General features: G+C 33.4%; 2 protein-coding genes across 2 annotated transcripts; both read left to right on the forward strand.

Annotated features, from left to right (window-relative positions):
* Positions 1-8,277: 8,277 nt before the first annotated feature.
* LOC18612368 (triacylglycerol lipase 2-like) lies at positions 8,278-10,697 on the forward strand. The gene is made up of 9 exons (XM_018114369.2): positions 8,278-8,484; positions 8,598-8,708; positions 8,802-8,942; positions 9,032-9,142; positions 9,231-9,374; positions 9,459-9,499; positions 9,721-9,800; positions 9,897-9,992; positions 10,079-10,697. The coding sequence occupies exons 1-9, from the start codon at positions 8,287-8,289 to the stop codon at positions 10,402-10,404; spliced, it is 1,248 nt and encodes a 415-aa protein (XP_017969858.2). The 5' UTR covers positions 8,278-8,286; the 3' UTR covers positions 10,405-10,697.
* Positions 10,698-12,573: 1,876 nt separating this feature from the next.
* Positions 12,574-14,936, forward strand: LOC18612369 (triacylglycerol lipase 2-like). Its single transcript, XM_007049139.3, has 9 exons — positions 12,574-12,759; positions 12,863-12,970; positions 13,068-13,208; positions 13,297-13,407; positions 13,508-13,651; positions 13,753-13,793; positions 14,166-14,245; positions 14,334-14,429; positions 14,602-14,936. The coding sequence occupies exons 1-9, from the start codon at positions 12,574-12,576 to the stop codon at positions 14,919-14,921; spliced, it is 1,227 nt and encodes a 408-aa protein (XP_007049201.3). The 3' UTR covers positions 14,922-14,936.
* Positions 14,937-22,303: the final 7,367 nt, after the last annotated feature.

Here is a 22,303-nt window from a genome sequence, read left to right on the forward strand (position 1 = left end):
TGTGTAACTAGATAATAGGCATTGTGTGACTGACTTTGGGCATTGCGTGACTAGTTTTTTATAAAGTATTGCGTGACTAGTTTCTGATAAAGCATTGCGTGACTAATTTTGGGTATTGTGTGACTAGTTTTTGATAAGGCATTGTGTGATTAGTTTTTGATAAGACATTGCGTGACTTGTTAATAAGACATTGTGTGACTAGTTCGTAAGGCATTGTGTGACTTAGGCATTGCTTAAAAATCAGTCATGCAATGTATAAAAACTAGTCACATAATGCCTAAAACCAATCACGTAAGGACTAAAAACTAGTCATACGGTGATTAAGTCACGCAATACCTAAAAATCAGTAAACTCAATTTTGGGGTTCTATGAATAAACCAACAAACTCAAGAACCTAAAACACATATTTTTTTTTTTGCTAAGCCATGAAATTATGCATTTCATAAAAGATAGGTTACAAAACTCCATAACCCTCCAAAGCAAGAGAAAATATATCCCTATCAGGAGGTCTTGCTCACTCCTCTTATACAAAACAAAATATACCCTCTTTACAAAATATTCTCTGAACAATTTTAACTCAAAATCTCATAAAAAAAATCAAAATCCCTAGCAAACATGCTTAACAATCATTCTAATCCCAGACACAACAAAACCGTGAACCACCATAAAACCCATCAAACATGCTTTAGTTGTTCTTTCTCCCTGAGCAAAATCGCTGCCTGCAATGAGCAAAATCGTTATTCATCGTCCTTAAGAACCCCCAAGATCCACCATCTAAAAAAATAAAATAAAATAAAAAAGAGCTTGATATCATATTTGCGAATTGGATGGCGAAATAGACAAGTTTGAGCAGAAAGAGAAATCGAGATTTAATTTTGAAATTTTTATCTGGATGGCAAGAGAGAAAAAACTAAAACCATTATAATTTGTCTGAAATTGTTTAAAGGGTATTATTGTCAAGTCATACAAAAAACTGGCTAAAAACAGTTAAAATTATAAAGACAGTCATTTTTAAAGTCACCTTTTTATGAAGGTCATTTTTCATAATTTTTTCATTATTTTATTAGGTATATCATCAATATATAATATTATCTATTATCGATAATTTAAAGGTCATTCACATCAAAAATTAATTTTTTTTTTAAAACAGTAAGCTTTAAAAGCTTTAAAAATTAAATACTTATTAATATATAATTTAATACACAAAATCGATGACTGGTGATGTCATCTTTACAGAAAAAGTTGTAATGTTGATGAGATGAGATGATAAAATGTTACACTATTTATTAACATGTATGGAATTACACAATTTTTAACAAGGTCGTGAGCTGCAGCTTAACATTATATAATATTACAAAACAACTGACCAAATATAAACTCTAGATATAATCATGGAATCTTGTTTTGGTCATAAAATTTGGCAATAACGTACGTAAGACAAATGAATACTTAACCAAAAATAATATCAACCAATACTAATATAATTACCTCACCAAATGATATAGAACTCACCTTGTTTCGTAGTATGATTCCTCGATTATTTCCCAGGAACCAACCCATATTATTACTACTCAAATAATTACAGGAAATATTTGTTGGATATTTCAAATAAAAGATATGATTTCATATCAAAATAAAAGGAAAAATTGTGACTGTTGAAAATTAAATTAAAAGAATAGTTATGTCTATTGAAAATAAAAATAAATAAATAAAATAAATAAAATAAAAAAAAGAATCACGTATTTTGGAAAAGACCAACAGGAGCAACTCTTTGAAACAAACACAAACAGTGTTTGATGGTGATAACTTTTTAAGATGGCAAAAGAAGATGCATTTGCTACTATCAACCTTGAAAGTTGTCTATGTTTTGACTATACCTAGACCAGAAGAAGGAGAAAATGAGTCTGTTGCTGCAATGAGAGAGAGGCAAAAATGGGACAATGCCGATTATATGTGCAAATGTCACATTTTGAATGGTTTGGCTTATGACTTATTTGACACATACCAGAACGAGGCTACTGCAAAAGAATTATGGGACAAATTGGAAGCCAGGTACATGACAGAAGATGCAACAAGTAAGAAATTTCTTGTTAGTTGCTTTATTAATTATCAAATGGTTGATGGGTATTTTGTTATAAAACAACTACGAAAAATTGAAAGAATGCTTAATCAGTTTAAACAATATAAAATGAAAATGGATGAAACTATAGTTGTATCCTCCATTATAGACAAACTTCCTCCATCATGGAAAGACTTTAAAAGAAGTCTGAAACACAAAAAGGAAGAAATAACTTTGAGGCTTTGGCAAATCATCTTTGAATTGAAGAGGAATACAGGAAACAAGAACAAGTTGCTATTTCTGGTGAAGCCAAAGTACATGTTGTGGAGGAAGGATAGACCACTAAACCTGCCAAAAAGAGGTTCAAGCAGTTGCTAATGGTCTGAAATTCAAAAGACAAAACAAAAGCACATGTTTTTATTACGAAAAACCAGGACATTTCAAGAATGAATGTCGGTTATTGAAGAAGAAAAATAATTCTTCCAGAAGAAAAGCTTTTGAAAATCTTGTAGCCATGATTTTTGAAATCAATGTGCTTGAAGAAAATGATGCCTGGTGGGTTGATTCTGGAGCAACAAAACATTTGTGCAATGACAAGAGTCTTTTAAAGAATTTCGCACCAAGTGAGTGTGGAAATTTCCTATACATGTGAAATTTTTCTGCAGCAATGATTAAAGGTAAAGGGACTGTTGAACTTGAATTCACTTATGGAAAAACTTTAACTTTGAAAGATGTATACTATGTTCCAGAAGTAAGGAAAAATTTAGTGTTCGGAAGTCTATTAAATAAGTTTGGTTTCAAGCTTATATTTGAGGTAGATAAATTCATTTTGTCCAAAAGAGGAATTTTTGTTGAAAAAGGTTACATGTGTGATTGAATGTTCAAACTAAATATTATTAATAATAATAAGAATAAAACAGTTGTTTCTGTTTATATGATTGAATCTTCTTATTTATGGCAATATAGATTAGGACATTTAAATTATAGAAGATTGGATGACATGTATAAAATGGACTTAATTCCAAAATTTAATTCAAATATTGATAAATGCAATACATGCATGCTAACAAAAATAACTAGAAATCCTTTTCCTAAAGTTAAAAGAAATACCAAATTACTTGAATCAATACATAGTGATGTGTGTGATATGCATAGTACACCTACATTAGTTGGAAAAAAATATTTTGTCACATTAATTGATGATTTTTCTAGATATTACTATGTAAATTTGTTGCATTCTAAAGATGAAGTGCTTGATAAATTTAAGATTTATAAATAAGAAACTGAATTACAATGTGAATCTTTTATCAAGTGTTTAAGATCGGATTGAGGTGGAGAATATTATTGTCCAAGTTATTTTGCCTCCACTAGAATAATCCATCATATTTCAGCACCTTACACACCACAACATAATGGTGTAACAAAAAGGAAGAATAGGGTCTTGACCAAAATGGTAAATACTATGTTATCATATTCAAATCTTAGAAAAGGTTTTTGGAGAGAAGCTTTGTTAACAGCTTGTCACATATTAAATAGAGTTCTTATAAAGGAAACTAAAATGACCCCATATGAGCAATGGAAGAAAGGGAAACCGAACCTTAGTTATATGAAGGTTTGGGGATATAGAATTGTATTTAAAGTTTCGAAACCCAAAAAAAAAAAAATTGGGTGAAAGAGGAATAGAATGCATATTCATAGGATATGCACAACATAGTAAAGCATATAAGTTCATGGTAATTGAAACAATTGATTCAATTCCAGTCAATACTGATATTGAATCAAGAGATGCAATATTTGATGAAAATATATTCAAATCTATTTTAAGGCAACTAGAGCCACTACAATCAATTCTATCAAATGTCATTCCATTGGAACAAAATGAAAATAATGATGAATCTAAACCAGAAATAAGGAAAAGCAAAAGGGTTAGAAAGGTAAAAGATTTTGGTCAAGATTTTTATATGTTGCTTTTAGAAGGAACATGAGAAAATATTGACAATAAAATTCCTTATTGTTTTAATTTAGAATCGGACCTTGTTACATATGACGAGGCAATAAAGTCTCAAGATTTTGCATTTTGGAAGGAAGCAATCAATGATGAGATGGACTCAATAATGGGAAATAATACTTGGATTTTGGTTGATCTTCCACTAGGTTCCAAACCAATAGGTTGTAAATGAATTTTCAAAAAGAAAATGAAAGTAGATGGAACCATAGACAAGTTCAAAGCAAGATTAGTAGCCAAAGGCTTTACGCAAAAGCAAGGAATTGACTACTTTAATATTTATGCTCCAGTAGCAAGAATTGCTACAATTAGACCTCTAATCTCCCTTGCATTAATTTATAAGTTGGTAATTCACCAAATGGATGTTAAAACAACATTTTTAAATGGTGAATTAAAAGAGAAAGTTTACATGGAACAACCAAAAGGGTTTGTTGTTCAAGACAAGAGCATAAAGTTTGTAAACTTGTCAAATCATTGTATAGGCTTACACAAGCACCAAAACAATGGTACAAAAAAATTTGATGAAATTGTTTTAGCTAATGGCTACAACATAAATGAATCTGAAAAATGCATATATAGCAAATTTCAAAATGGTAAAGGTATTATAATTTGTTTATATGTGGATGATATGCTAATTTTTTGTACGGATTTGAAACAAGTCGAGGAGACAAAGGAGTTTTTGTCAAATAACTTTGCAATGAAAGATATGGGTGAAACAGATGTCATTTTAGGAATTAAAATATTCCTAGATGAAAATAACATAACTTTATCTCAATTGCATTATATTGAAAAAGTGCTTGAAAAGTTTAATCTTACTAATTGTATACCAGCATCTACATCCATAGATCTTCAAATTAAATTGGTACCTAATGCTGGTAGGGCTGTTGCTCAACTACAATATGCAAGAGTTATTGGTTGCTTCATGTATGCAATGACATGTACAAGACCAGATATAACATTTACTATTGGAAAGTTAAGTAGATATATAAGTACTCCAGGTACTTTGCATTGGTAAGCCATAAATCGAGTACTAAGATATTTAAAGAAAAAAATTAATTATGGACTTTGCTATAATGGATATCCATCAGTACTAAAAGGATATTCAGATGCTAGTTGAATTACAAGTTTAGAAGATCATGCTTCCACAAGTGGATGGATCTTCATGCTTTGTGGGGGTGTCATTTCTTGACGGTTCAAGAAACAACTATTTATAACTAATTCTACTATGGCAGCTGAATTTATTGCATTGGCTGCTGCCACCAAGGAAGCTGAATGGCTAAGAAATTTACTCTATGGTGTGCCCTTATGGCCTAAACCAATTTCTCTAATTTCTATCCGTTGTGATAATGAAGCAACTCTAGCAAAAGCATATAGCCAAGTGTATAATGAAAATTCTAGACATATTAGATTAAGACATAGATATGTTCAACAATTAATTTCTAATGGAGTGATCACTGTAACTTTTGTGAGGTCTAGTGAAAACTTGACGGATCCCTTAACAAAAAACCTTGCTAGATATCTTGTAAATAATACCTCAAAAGGGATGGGGCTCAAGCTCATAAATTGAAAGTCACCCATGGTGGAAACTTGACTCAACGCTTGGTATAACGTCAAGTCTTGAGTTCAATGAGACAAAGTAATCATTTGTATGTGACTGCTAGCACTATAATATAATATATTATATTCTATCTTAAGTGAAGTGCTAGGCACCCGTAATGGTAAGGAAAAGATGAGTTATATATCTTAATAGACCCATAATATAATTTGTTAGAATGCTTTAGCTACGGGGGCATTCATGGGATCTACTTATATGAGTGTGAAGTGTGGTTGCTTCTAGGAGTTTGAGAGCTTGGCTCTAACAATGAAAAGAGGATACAGACGCATGGCCATAAAAGTGTCGCCAGATACTGTTCATTCATTGGTGTTGAAATCGTTGTGTGCGATGTGTTCGGTTAACCAAATGGAATAGTTGGTTCAAAGCATAGTCTACCATGCAATTTCGGTTAACTTTAATATATTTTCATTAAGTGAAGGTTCAATCGGAAAACACCTTCATTTATGCAATTGATTTTTAAGATTATAGAAAATTTGGACTAATTTGAAAATGGTGGGGGATTGTTAGATATTTTCAAATAAAAGATATGATTTCATACCAAAATAGAAGGAAAAATTGTGACTGTTGGAAATTAAATTAAAAGAAGGGTTATGCCTGTTGAAAATAAAAATAAATATTGGAAAAGACTAACAGGAGTAACTTTTTGAAATAGACACAAACAGTGCTTGTTGGGAACAAGCATCTAAGCCTATAAAAGAAGACCTTTTTTATCCAACAGAACGTGCATTAGAAAACAAAAAACTTTCCTTCCTTTCTCAAAATTTCTCAAGTTTTCTTCTATACTATTTTCCTGCAAAAAAATATTATGAAAGTTTGATAATCTTGTTATACTCCGGTGAGTACTCAGTGGATTGATTTCGTCAGTGCGAAACATAGTCAATCACTGGGCTTCATTATATCTTCGAGGTTTATATGCTAGTAACTATTTTGCACACTACAAGTGGGGGTGAATAAAACCTTAAGGACAATGGCATTGATACTAGGGGTGTGCAAACGGTTAGTTCGGTTTTGGATATTCAATAACTGAACTAACTGAACTCCTTTTTAAAAATAACCGAAACTGAATCGAACTATGTAACTAACCGTACTAACTGAAACCGAACTAATTCTGTTAGTTTGATTCGATTTCCAAAAACCTAACTTAACAAATTTTTTATTTTTTTGTTTGTATATATTTATTTATGCTGTATTTTTTTAAATAAATCAATATTATAAAAATATTAAAAATGACTCTAAAAAATTATAATAAATAAAATGAATACTTATATAATTTATATGATATAAACAATAATAAATAATTTAAGTTTAGGATTTTTTTCATGTAAAATCTCCATAATACCATTATTTAGGTTTGGTAAGTTCGGTTAGAAATTTTCCTAATCGAAACCGAACCGAAATAATTTTACTAACCGAACTAACTGAAAAACCAAAGTAATTGAACCAAAAAAACCGAACTCATTTCGGTTCGGTTCGGTTCGGTTCGGTCGTTCGGTTCGGTTTATATTTGCTCACCCCTAATTGATATACGCCTTGAAGCTAATTTCTAAATTTTTCAATTTGGTGTTCTAACAATATTGAAATTATTTAAATAGTTTCTTTGTTTATTCCATTTGTTTTCAAGTTATTTTTATTATAGGCATAATATCTAAAAAACCTTTTTAATTATTTTTGAAAAATTTAAATGTCCTTATATTTTTATTACATTCAATTAAGCTTTTATACTTTTAATTTGAATAAAATAAATCTTTTCACTTTTATTTTGAGTTAAATAACTATTTATAATTAATTGTTGATTTAGTCAAAATGTCACTTGTCATTCTATATCATGAAACGTTGAAGTGACGGATATGACAGATTAACATATCATAATAGATGATGATATAACATATAATTATATCGCATTTTTAATCCTCCACATTAATACTATTTCAACGCTACGTAAGTATAAAATGACAATGAATTTTTTAATTAATGATAATTAATCAACTATTAATTATAAGAGTTTATTTAATCTAAAATAAATAAGAGTGTGAGGACTTAATTATATTAATAAAAAAATAAAAATTTAGTTTAATTTTTTAAAATAATTCGAAGAACTTTTTAAATATTATGTTTTTATTATATTTGCTGTAATAACAAAGCCGTAGAACTCTGATTTGTTATGTCTGAACATTAGACGCGTCTCAATTTCCAATGCAGCTGCTGTTTTGGAGCTACTTTAGCAGTTTCTTCCAATTGAGACAAATGAAACGGTCAGAATGACATTTCTTTGTGCAAATCTGTTTGCCTCATGCATTTGCTGCGTTGGCTTCATCATCAACCTCTTCGATATGTCCTTGTGGAGGAATTTCTTGTCAATTTAAGGAATCGTGGCAGCGAGAAAATCTTCCAAAAGAAAAAAGGGAAAATAAATTATCTAAAGGCTAATGCATTAATAATAGGGGAAAAAAGGGCCCACTCAATACCTTGTTTAAACCAGTAGAGCAATCTGTTGACAAGGTGTTTTAGAGCTCTTCATGTGAATACTTGATTCTGTTTTTATTTGGATTTCAGCTACTATAAAATTGCCTCAACGATGGGGTTGTTGAAGCAGGAAACATAAAATATATGGAGGTAGCCAACAGTTTAACCTGTATAATTTTGCTCATCTTTTTCTGTGGGTCAGCAGCTGGAAGCAGAACAAAGTTGTTTTCATTCAATGCTCAAGGGAATGGCATCGGCGTGGCTGCATTGGCTCCATCATCTGATGATGGTATTTGCAAATCAATGGTGGAGACACAAGGCTATGCGTGTGAAGAGCACACGGTGAATATGCCGACATTCTTTTCCTCTTCAGTTCAAGTCCCAAGGTTTTACATTTTAGCCATATGCCAACCACTGTTTTATACAGTTTAAATGAAATTTTGATTGGTTTTTAGGTAACTACACAAGACGGATACATTCTCAGTATGCAAAGAATTCCTGTGGGGCGGTCAGGTGGGGCACCAGGAAACAGGCCACCAGTCCTGTTACAGCACGGGCTCTTAATGGTTGCAAAATCTGTCATGGTGCTACTGCTTTCTGATACAATGAATTTCGACAAAATTCTGAATGTAACAAGGACTTGTATTGTATGATGTCAGGATGGAATAACATGGTTGCTATTGCCTCCAGAACAATCTTTGGCATTTGTCTTGGCAGATAACGGGTATGATGTCTGGCTTGCTAACTCGCGTGGAACAAAATACAGCAAAGGGCATACATCACTCAGTCCTGCTGATTCGGTTATTATTTCTCTCTACATGGTGTCTTCCTTATTTTTTCCCCTTGGTTATGAATTGTATGCATGAGACTGATTCTTACGGGTTTTTAGGCCTACTGGAATTGGTCCTGGGACGAATTAGTAGCGTATGATCTTCCTGCTACATTCCAGTATGTGAATGATCGAACAGGGCAAAAGCTGCACTATGTTGGTCATTCACAGGTGAATTTTGAATCTGCTGCTTCAATTTTCCTTTTTGAATATTCTCTTAAACTATCAGGGCAAATGGTGAATTTGATATTCTTTGCAGGGAACTCTGATTGCTCTGGCTGCCTTCTCAAAAGATCAGCTGTTGAACATGTTGAGATCAGCTGCTTTACTCAGCCCAATTGCTTTTGTGGGTCAGATGACTTCCCCACTTGCAAGAAATGCTGCTGACAATTTCATTGCTGAGGTTAAAACAAATACCAATGTATTTCTGTTATTAATCCAAATTGAAGACAGCTATTTTAACAATATAAGAATCGACTTTTGACAGACATTGTACTGGTTAGGCCTCAGTGAATTTGATCCAAGAGGGTAAGAATCCCATTGCCACCTCTGTTCTTCACCTTTTCCCCAATCTTTGATGGCCAGCGATGAGATTTTTAGTTGCTGTTGCTATGTGTAATAGAAAGTTTAGAGAAGACTACAAAGTATGACTGTTTGATATTTCTTAAAATAGGTTGTTAATGTCATTCTCTGTTTTTCCATTTGGAATTGGTGACATTTTCTCGTCCATGTTTCTTTCTTATGAACAGGGAGGCTGTAGTCAAACTTCTGAAGGACATCTGCCGCAAACCAGGTGTTGACTGCACTAACTTGTTGACCGCGTTTACAGGTACTGCTAATGTACCTATTGATTTATGATAAGCAGCAAAGTAAATTGGAAACTGTCATCTGTTCCTGACTAGAAATTTTTGACATCTTTTTGTAGGTCAGAACTGTTGCTTGAATTCTTCCATAGTAGATATTTTTCTTGATCATGAGCCTCAACCATCAGCAACAAAGAACATGGTACATCTGGCTCAGAGTAAGTACCTGTAAACATCCTTTAGAAACTAAAAATATTTTTGGTTTAGAAATGTCTGCTGCATAATTCTGGGGTAATTTTACCAGTGATTAGACAAGGAACCATAACAATGTATGACTACAATGACGCGAATGAGAATACAAAGCATTATGGGCAACCTACTCCTCCAGCATACAACATGACCAGCATTCCAAATGACCTTCCTCTCTTCCTCAGCTATGGAGGGGAGGATGCTCTTTCTGATGTAAATGATGTGAAGCTCTTGCTGGATAGTCTCAAAGATCATGACGGAGACAAGCTTGTAGTTCAGTATAGAGATGATTATGCTCATGCAGATTATGTCATGGCAGAAAATGCTAAGCAAGATGTATACGATCCCTTGATTGCCTTCTTTAAGCTAAAGAGAACATAAATTAAAAGAGAAACTTCTACTCTTATCGTTTTGTTTTTGTTTGTTATTCTTAGCTATATATCTTCATCCCTTGGACAGCCAAAATTTCCCATGTCTGGCCGATGGTTGCAATTCATAGATATACATATATACATGAGAAAGACCTGCAGGTTTTTTGTCCTGTTTATCTGTTTTGATGAAACAGGTTTGGGGGTGAAGGGGAGAAGAGGTAAACTAAACAGACGCGACTTATCTGCCAAAGCGGAAATACTAAGTAAACAAAAGGGAAAACATATCACCATCAGTTCTAACTGTCAAGAAACAAATAAACATGCAAGAAAAAAGCTAGCAGTCATTGAAGCACCAATTTTATCAAAATTTTGTTCCTAAATCCTAATATTTTTCAGCTGGCGCAAAGAACAGATGCATCTGTTTCTGACGCCTGCCGAAAAGATGGGTCTTTTCAAATATTGCTTCTTCAGATTTCAGATTGCTTGAACTGTAAGATTTACAAATCTGAAAATAGATAACAAATGACCAAGCAGCTTAAGAATCGATATGAATCAAATCTCATTCTTGCAGTGCTCCAATATCCAGTCTTAAATTTCTAACTGAGATTCCAAAGAGCTAGAAATTCTGCCGACAGAACATTTCTCGGAATCTGCAAAACTAATTGTAAACTTCTAGGATCCAAAGTAGCTCGGAATAACAGAGTTGAATCTTAAGAGTCTGTCTGGTTAATAATTCGTTTTTCATAGCCTTTTGGTGCTATATCAAATTGTATTCCCCATTCAAAGGAACCTGAATGGACAGAAAGTTTCCACCTTTCAGTTTTCAGTGATGGGGTGTCCTCACATGTTATCATAGGCATACTCCGGTTTGGTCTTTTTTGATTCACATATGAAATCTTCCAAACTCCCTTCCCCAAACCCCCCCACCCCCAATCCAAAAACAAAAAAAAAAAAAAAGAGAAAAAGTCTTTTCCAGTTAAACATGTAAAGTAAACCTATCGAAAAACTGAACAAACATCTTTGCTTCAGAAAATTTATACTATATTTAAATAATACATGTAACAATGACAGATTTTGGCAGAAACGCAGACTGTTTTCATATCAATGTAGTCATTGGCCATATCTACATCGTTGACATGTTATAGTCCCTATCAATCCAGTTTATCATCAACACAACTTACTCTTAGTTTGACCTTAAAGTGGATTGTTCTTTAGCTCTTTTCTGCGGCAGCTTCTCCTTTGATATTTACTAGGATCACAATTCCAACATACGTTATTACCCTTTGTTCACATTGCTTCCCTCCCCAGGAAATAAACAATCTGTTTTTCAATTATCCACCAAAAAAAAAAATAGATAAAAGATAAACACCATCTGTTTCCATTATATTGCTCTACTTATAGTTTTCATTGCAGCCTGCTTAATCAGCCAAGGAGACTTAGACTTAAATATTTTTCCTAAAGAGGGATCGTGCCAGTAACGATACTTAGTCTTATGCTAATGATGACAACCACGAAGTATATTTGGGCCATACTTGATATCTTAGGTTTTATTAATTTAATCAATGAATAGGCCCTGACATATGAAGCAAGGATAAGCATATTGGATATAGGTATGATTCCCTTCAAATATAAACCATATGGCAATAAGTGAAAGAGAAGGATAATATATTATTACAATACATTAAAAAGTAAACGCAAAAAGTAGACGTCATAGTGCTAATCTATTATTCATTCCTATACTGTACATTGTTGAATGGCTATTAGAGATGAATTTCATGAATATTGCTGGTCAAAGATGAGCTTAAGTTTGTAGTTTCTTTTGAATGATTTGTTTATGAACTCATTTATGCTCATTAATACAAAAAAAATGGGTTATTTTGACGCTTTGTACATGTCCGAAAGTTTCTCAAGTATTTGATGCTGCTTGAAAGAATTTGGGACCATATATAGAAGGGTAACAAATACCGCTCTTAAAGTGCTGCAAAGTATGGGTTATATTTGTGATACATCGATGCAAATGCCGCTTAGAAGTATCCATCCACAGAGTTTCATTTGCAACATAGGTCAATTGAGAACGCCTGCGATTATAGCAAAGAATACTAATTTGTTTCATTTGTATTTGTCCACTATAAAACTCGGGAAACTGCAAGGTTGTGTAGTGGACATAAGAGAACTCAAGATGCCTAACTTTTCAACTGTTTTAACCCTATTGGTACTATTCTCTGTGTCAGCAATTGCAGCAGCCACTAAGAAGGTGTTTTCAACCAGTTCTAGGGATGATGTAATCATACATTCCTCAATCACCGATGATGCTATCTGCAAATCATTGGTGCAGACTCAAGGTTATGTCTGTGAGGAACATAAAGTAAAGATACATGCTGTCTTCCATATATAATTTCACCTTACCAGTTAAGACCTTCAACTTGTAACAACTCATGACTTCAGACAAAAAAAATTTATGGTTTCAGGTTGCGACGAAAGATGGTTACATTCTTAGCGTGCAGAGGATTCCAGTTGGGCAGTCTGGTAAGACAGCAGACAAGCCACCGGTACTACTGCAACACGGGATCTTAGTGGTTAGTCACCATACAACATTTCTAGTGCATGTATATGTAACTAAACATGATGTAAATCACATGATAGAGTTAATAACATAGCATGTTATTGTGGCAGGATGCTGCACCGTGGTTGTTGAATTCCCCAGATGAATCGTTGGGTTTTATTTTGGCAGATAATGGCTTTGATGTGTGGCTTGCCAACACACGTGGAACTAAATATAGTCGTGGACATACATCTCTAAGTCCCAATGATTCGGTTCTTTTTCTATTTATCATCACCCTTGATTGGACTACAACAACTGTAAACTATTTTGCTCAAGAGTTTACTCCTTATATTGTTGCAGGCTTACTGGGAATGGTCATGGGATGAATTAGTCCAGTACGATCTTTCTGCTTTAGTCCAATACGTTCATGATCAAACTGGGCAGAAGTTGCATTATGTTGGGCATTCCTTGGTACTGTGTTTTGTAGTTCCACCTGTTCTGGTATATTATTGTTTCCTAGACTTTGCTAGGCATACAATAGCTGATACTAAGAAAACCCTCGAAATTTTAGGGAACTTTAATCGCTTTAGCTGCCTTTTCCAAACAAGAGCTGTTAAACATGGTCAGAACAGCTGCTTTGCTGAGTCCAATTGCTTACCTGGATCAGATTCCCTCGCAACTAACAAAAGCTGCTGCTCAACTGTATTTAGCAGAAGTAAGACGGATCTCTTGGTTTATCCTTTTAAAGTGTGAATTGCAGTTACCCCTGACATGAATCTCATTGTCAATTTCTGTTCCCCCTTCTTTGATTAACAGGTTTTATATAGGTTGGGTTACCGTCAATTTCCTCCAGGATGGTGAGAATGAAGTTGATCAATATTAGCATCATCCTCTGCAATCAATAGCTGCTTGAAATTCTCATTTGATTTGGTTCTTAATTTTAAACATTCTCGGGAGAACAATAAGAGTAATCCAAAATATAAAATAATCTTCAGGGTTTTATCAACCAGATTATTCCGTGAGAAAAGATAAGCTATTGTTATCACTTGTATCATTTTTACAGTTTAAAAGTAATGAGAATCCTTTTCACTTCTGTAGGAATACCTTTTCTCTCGAGTATTTGTTTGATAATTTATAGGAGCAATCCAAGAAAAGAGGTTCAGAAGCTAATTCCCAAAGCTGTGAAAAATGTAAACATCAATTGTTATTGATTTGTTGACTCTGGACAGGGATGTTCTAGCCCCATTGCTGGAAGAGATATGCAATAAACCAGGCAGCAACTGCTCCAACTTAATGACTGCTTTCACAGGTCCTCTTCAAAGCTTGCTCATTAGATCCTTGACACAAACATACTTATTTCTCTGTTGCTAATTGGAAAAAACTTATGGCTTTCACAGGGCCAAATTGCTGTGTAAATTCTTCAAAGGCAGGTGTATTACTTAAGCATGAACCCCAGCCAACTGCAACTAAGAACATGATCCACCTATCTCAAAGTAAGTGCCTAAGTTATACGCTTGACTGACTTCCAAGCCAATTTTAAATGATAAATTCCAAAGAAACCTTTATAATGGAATGAAAATAAAATAACAAGATATCGTCATTAATTCAAAGGGAAATGGTATTCTTCAATCATCATTTGATTTGGCGCTTTTGATTGTTGACTAGTGATTAGAACGGGAACCATAACAATGTACGATTATGGAAGTAAAGATGAGAACATGGGACACTATGGGCAACCGACTCCCCCAACGTACAAAATGAGAGGCATTCCAAAAGACCTTCCTCTTTTCCTTGGCTATGGAGGGAAGGACATGCTTGCTGATGTTAAAGATGTGAAGACTTTGCTAAATGACCTCAAAGATCATGACGAAAGCAAGCTGGTTGTAGTATACAGGAAGGACTATGCTCATGCAGATTTTATTCTTGGTGTGAATGCTAATCAAGTTGTCTATGATCCTCTAGTTTCCTTCTTCAAGCTCCATTGAACTTGAAAGTGACCTATGGCGGAATTTGTATTTATGATCATTCTGTGATAAAGCAAAATTTAGGCCTATATTTTCTACCACTTGTGCAATTTAATTCATAGATTACCTGTTACAATCTTTTTCTTATTTAATTGGATGACTAAGCGATTCATTCAAACTGAAAGAAAACAATTCAAACAAAGCAGCCTAAACAGAATTACAACCTATTCAAAACACTAGCAGAAATCTCCCACTTTGAGCAAAGCAACCTGTTTCTCTGTTAATACAAACTTTTACCAGACTTGAGATGCAAATCCAGATAGCAGAAGCGATTTCCTCAAGTAATGCTTCTTCATTTTTTCTAGCTAAAAAAAATAATTTTCTCTTCCTCTGCAACCAGGTGCGTAAAGCAGAACTTCCATGTATAGTACAAGCAACAGAAGAGTTCTAATAGAGACTAAATTTTAGCTTGAATAAGTTTGATTGACCTGACTAGATTATAGACTTACGGTCAAGGTAGAGATGTGAGGTGTGAAGTCAAGTAGCAAGAAGGAAATTGGACCACATCCACAAGGCTAATTGCAATGGTAGGTTGAACACACTTCATGTACCGTGCGCCTGCAGGGGCTGTAGACTTGCTATTTCAGTATAATGGCAGAGGCTGCCACCGGAAAAACTTGGAAATTAATCCAGGTAATGCAGATGATCATTTGCAGTAGTTAGGCCAAACTCTCTAATGATCAAACTTGCTAATAGGTAAATCATCAAATGCTATTTCTCCCCGCAACAAGAAACACAATGATAATACTGACATAATGCTTATTTGTCAGATTTTCGTATCTTATAGATTGTGAGAGTTATCTATTTTCTCTTACAGATATTTCAGAAAAAAACAGGGATAGATATATGAAACTAGTACCAGCACTCCTCCCTTTTCTGTTCTTGTCAGAGATAGATATTTGGCCTAAGACTGAAGTGATTCTGAGCTGCAATGTGAGCTGCAACAAAAGGATCCACACAATAGTCTCCTGGGCGGCGATGACCTTTTTCCGGTATGAACAGCTCCTCACAGCAAACAGCTCGAGGGGGTAAAACTGAAACTACACTTGCCTTCTGAGAACTAGTAGGGGACTTTAACATTTTTTTTAGCTTTCTACCGTATTTGGTGAGCCACTCCATTCTCTTAGGCTTCTCTGCTTTGTCTTCCATGATTTCTTGATCTTGAACTATAAATTCCTTACTCTCCCTTTCGAGTTTTGGCAGAAAATGGTGGTTAAATAAGACTTGACATCACATGAATAATGTGTAAGCTTTGGGGGGATGTGGCTTATTTCATGGAGCTTGCTTTAAATGTTTTTAGGCTGTTACCAACAGGAATAAGTAAGAAGCCGCATTTTCCCATGTCACTTTCTTGCCTTTAGGGATGTTACGCCATTCTGTTAGCCCGATAGAGTGTGCATTTGCGGCCATGTGTAATATATCTAATCCTTCAACTCAATGCAAAAGCTGAAACTGAAAGCATGAAGTTTTGCACAACTTCCTAACTTCAACTAGCGGTTCTGGCACCCAGCTCACGCAATCTACAACGCATGCTATAATAAATGTGAAGTTTGGGTTACATATTGTTACATAATCTTTCTTCACTCATATTTTTCGAGATTCTAATCTGACATTTTGGATTGAAAATTCAGTTTTAATTATTAGACGTCTCAAAATTTCAAAACTCAATATAGCAACAATTTTGTTTGTAAGATTTTGAGCTCACATGCATATAAATTTTTGAATATATAAAAAAAATTACGACGACTTGAATTTAAAATTTTTTTTAAAATTTGATTTCAAGTGGCAGGGTTATAGGATGAGAATAAATATAGAATAGTTATATCATGGGAAGAGTAGTGAAATTAAGTCGAAACGAGTGGTAGGTTTATGAGTTAGTTTCACCATGCCTACCTTGATGTCTTTAGATATAGAAGTAGTTAAGAGGTTTATTACAATTTTTGGAAAAATGGATGAACGGTTTCTGGTTCTCCAAGAACAAAAGAAGAGAAAAAAGAGTAATCGAGGAAGAAGAAAGAGAGAGTTCTAACAGAATTGAAAAAAAGGTGAAGCACACTGTTTCGTTAAGTGCAAAAGAATTTAAATACATGATTATAGGAGAGAGAAAAATTGTAAACATCCAACCAAAAATAACAACTTACATGGCCATCGCTTCGAATGAATTTTGCATCGAGACATGAAAATATTCTCTATTGCTAGCCCCAAGACATTAACAGGATAACCACCTAAATGACACAACATAGAAAAAAGAGAGAATGCAATCCCTAACAACTTGATAAAGTACAAAAGGTAAAGTTGAAAACGACATAGTAAAAAGATTTAAACGGCGACAACTACTAAAGTTAGACATGTGTTATTGCCATGTTTTCTTTTTCTCCATTTAAACTTGAATTAGCACGAACTCCATTGATGAACCAGAGCTAAGCTTTCTCACGGGAACAAAACCCAACCATTCAACACACCTCTTTGGGTTTTGTTTTGCCTATTCCCAAATCATTCCTCAAACAAATGAACTTTTCCTTGCTCAGGCTTTTGGTAAATATATCTGCAAGTTGTTCATTTGTTCCATAGTGTTTTACTTCAATTTCCTCATCTTTCACAACATTTTTTAATTAATGAAATTTAACTTTTATGTTTGGTTCTCTCATGATGAATTGGATTCTTTGCAATTGAAATTGTAGACTAACTATCAATGAGTAGAGTAAGTAGTTCCCTTTTTTTGATCGAACCCCAAATCAAATAGAATTTTCCCAAGTCAAATAGCCTGATTTGCAGCTAGTGTTGCGACTATATATACTCAGTCTCAGTTGAAGATTGAGCAACCACCTCCTATTTCTTAGAGTTTTAGGAGAAAATGGCACTCCTAAAAAAGAAACAGTAGCTTTTAGTACTTTTGGAGTCATCAACACTCTTAACCCAGTCACTATCACAATAACTAATCAATTCACTACTTTCCTTCTTTTCAAACCTTAAACCATAATCAATTGTTCCCTTGATGTATCTCAGCGCCTGTTTTGTAGTTGAGTAATGATTCTGAGAAGGTTTTTGCATGAATCGAGATATCAGATTAGCAAGAAACATAATGTCTAGTCTTGAAGTTGTTAAATATAGAAGACTACCTATGATGCTTTTGTATGTGGAGCTTATAGTTTTAGAAGCCCCATCTTTAATTTATAGTTTGAAGCCAATAGAGTTTCAACTGCTTTATTGTTCTCTATATGAAACTTCTTTAGCAACTCATTAGCATCCTTACTTTAATGTATGCAAATACCATCTGAACTTTGAATGAACTGTAATCCAAGGAAATAATGCATATCTCCCATGTCTAACATTTCAAACTCTCTAATCAATTTGGTTTTGCATTCATTTAGAATTGAGTCACTTGAACTAGTAATCAACAAATCATCAACATATAAGGATGGGATTACCTTGATCGAATTAGTGGAGTTGTATTCATACAAGGTAGGTTCATTTGCACTTCTCTGAAAGCCTCCTAAAGTGAAAAAAAAAGTCGATTTGATCATACTAGGACCTAAGAGCCTGTTTCAGTCCATATAAAGCTTTGACAAGCTTGCATACTCTATCTTCTGTTCGGGGTTTGATGAAGTCCTTTGGTTGCTGTATATAGATATCTTCAATGAGATATCCATATAGAAAAGTTGATTTAACATCGAGATGCCATATTTTCCATCTTCTTTAGTTGCTTTGGCAATAAGCAACTTAACACTGTCATGCCTTGCTATTGGTGTAAAGGTCTCCTAGTACTCCATTCCATAGATTTGAGAGTATCCCTTCACTACAAGCCTTGCTTTGAACTTATTGACTGAATCGTCCTCATTAAGCTTAGTCTTGTAAATCCATTTCACACCAATAATGTGTTGATCAGATGGTTTGTCAACCAAGATTCAGGTTCCATTTTTCTCAATCATTTCCATTTCAATCTTCATTGCTTGTAACCATCTATTGTCTTTTGTAGTCTCACTGAAGGTTGTAGGTTCAATGAAGCTACATTACACATGGTATAGATATCTTGTAGAGATATTGTGCCTTTCATTGCAAGATTTTCTATTGTTTTAATTTTTTACGTACACAAATATACGTATCGAACATATAATATGTTAACAAGTAGAGTGTCGATTGCATAGAAAATTGATTTAAAATTTCACTAAGTACTAAAATTAACACAATTCAATTTTATCCAAACAAACAAAATAAAGTAACTAAATAAATTATAAATTAACTAAATCTAATTAACAAGAATTTAAACTAAAAAATCAAAGCAAAAATAAAATTGGATAAAAATAAACTCAAACAAGCCTAAGATTACAATATCTCCCATATGTCATCTAAATCTTGCCTCTCTGATCTCTTAACTTATTCCAATGGGTTGAATTGCTAATTTAAAGTCCTCAATTATTTATAAGGCTTTCTCGAAACTCTTATAAAAATATCTATTTTAATTACAACACTATCTCTCTATGTGTGTTGAAATTGAAACAAATTCATTAAGTTCAAGCTATAATACTAGCTACATATGGCATATAGGTATATCTTTATCCTATAAACAAATCAATTTATTCATCCAAGCAAATAAATATGATCATATGCTATTTCAAATTTAGCCTACTCTAAACTCCCTTTCGCAAGTTATATTTAGGTTTCCAAATCAATTTAATTGGTGATCAAGCAATTAAAAGTATTAAGAACAAATTAGAATAATTAATTCAATCTCATTAAAAATAAGCAAGAAAGAAAAAAAATTAAACTACATGTGAGTTCAATTGTAATCTTAGAGAAAAGAAATTGCTTACTTATAATTGCAATAATAAATAAAAACATATGAAGTTTAGCTATCAAAAGTCACAAGAATAATAAAAGCTAAGGAAGAAGAAAAAACAAATATTGGCAACCTTAATCTTCAATCTTCAGCTTCAACTTCTAACTTCTTAAATCTCTCTTATGGTTGTCTTTTGCGGCTAACTTATCCTCAAACTCTCTTTAAATACTACTAACTTAAACTAATTTTCCTAATTTAACCTACTTGGCTCTTAATATGGGCTTAGAGTAAGTGTAGAACCTATAAACCGTAATCAGCCCGTAACTTTTTCTTTTCTACACTAATTCTTTAGATTTTTTCTCTCGACGCCATGGCACAGCCCTTTGATGATGCGTCGCTGGCTTGGCTTCAGGTATTCTCTTGCTGACTGCTACATTCTATGAACTTCCAATGCATTTTTCTCCATATTCAAGGCAAAACTGGCAAAGTGATGAAAGTTGTAACTCCGCTTTCCAATGATTCAAGAATCATGTCATTTAGACATCTGAAGTGGAAGTTATGCTCAAAAAACCGCAACATGTATGAACAAAGCCTTGGTCTTTTAATCACCTTTCTTCACCAATTTGATACATCATTCCTTAGAATCCCACAAAAGCATAAAAACTAACAAATAATAATTAAACTAAAGTAGATAAACATAAAAATAAAATAAAATAAAATAACTTAACAAAATTAAACTAATTAAAAAAAACTAATCCTAATCTAAACTCAAAACTTAACTACCTTTTAAGAACAAAATGAGACAAAATAATTCTCTAAAATAGAATTATCATTTTTATCTTCAATGTCCTCTTCTTGATCAATTTTATGTAGCATCTGATCTTGAATTAAATTCAAGTTAGTAGAACTCTCAACAATTGATTTCTCCCAATTCCATTAGAATTTTCATAAAATTTTGTATTTCTACTGATAAAGATCTGTTTAGTTTTATTATTATATAGTCTATACCTTTTTGAAGTATCACTATAACCAATATCAATGGTTAACAGACTCTTTTCATCAAGTTTTGTCTTCTTTGCATCTAGAACCTTGGCATAACAAATGCAACCAAAGACTTTCAAGTGTGATATTGATGGTTTGTGACCAAACCAACTCTCATAAAGAGTTTTGCAAGCTAATGCCTTAGTCTTAGTTAAGTTTAGCACATAATTAGCTATGTTAACAACTTCTGCTTAAAAGAACTTTGGCAAACCTTTCTGAAATAATAAACACCTTGCCATTTTCGTAATTGTCTTATTCTTTCTTTCAGAAACCCCATTCTATTGAGGGTTATAAGTAACTATTAGTTTATGTGTAATGCCAAGCTAAGATAAGTATCTTTCAAACTCTGATGCAGTGAACTCCTTGCCATTATCACTTTTGAGTATCATGATATTTGAGTTTGCTTGATTTTCTACCAAGTTTCTAAATTTGACAAATCCTTTTATAGCTTTTGATTTTAGTTTCAAAATTGAATCCAACAAAACCTGGTCATATCATCAATGAATAATAGATAGTAGTTGCTTCCATCTAATGAGGGATTTTTCATAGATCCTCATAAATCTATGTGAACAAGTTACAATTTCTCAGTTGTTTTCCATTTTCTTTCTTTTGGAAATGGAGGCTTGCTCTGCTTACCATACCGACATATTCAGGCCTAACAATTATTGGCAATCCTTCAACCAGTTCCTATGATGCCATTTTTTGTAAAGAATTATAGTTAACATGCCCCATTTTCCTATGCCACAATTCTGAGTCAATAACAATACTGAAAGAAGCTTTATGATCAATATGCTTCCAATCAATACGATAACATTTATTCTTCATTTCAACTGTTAGCACTTTATCTCCCCGTAGGATCAAATATTATGGAATATTTATCCTTGAACAAAAGGGCATACTGATTCTCAGTAAGCTGTCCAACACTGAACTAGTTCTTATTAGCTTTTAGTACAAAATAAACATTAAAAATGAACTTGTTACCTAACTAAGTCTCAACTGCAACTGTCCTAACTCTAGAATCTTAAAAAAAAAAAAAAAACCTCCATTTCCAATCTCAACTTTTGCCTTGAAGCTTTTGTCAGGTGTGGTAAATTGACTTTCACCACACGTCATGTGGTTTGAACAACCACTATCAATCAACTACACATTATTCCTAGTTGATTTAATAACTGTTTTGGCCATGAATAACAGCTCATCAAAAGCCTCAGTATGTCCAGCTACTGCAGCCTTTTTATCAGCGTTAAAAGGTTTGTTTTTACACAATCTTTTAACAAGTCCAAGCTAATTACAAGACTTACACTTTAGGCCTATACCAACAGGATTAGAAAAAATGAGTCTTTTTCTTGCAGTGAGGACAAGGTGGATACTTATGTCTTTACTTCCCAACCTTACCATCAGTAAACTTTTTTTTTCTCTTTTTTTTTAGAGTCGTTCTTCTTGGCGCTACTGCTCCCAATTTTCAAATTCTTGGTCTTTGCAACCAAGGCCTTGTCAATAAAGTTATCCTGCCTCAAAGCCTTCGTTT

Source organism: Theobroma cacao, chromosome 1 (assembly GCF_053813885.1).
Source record: "Theobroma cacao isolate CCN51 chromosome 1, ASM5381388v1, whole genome shotgun sequence".
Lineage (NCBI taxonomy): Eukaryota > Viridiplantae > Streptophyta > Magnoliopsida > Malvales > Malvaceae > Theobroma > Theobroma cacao.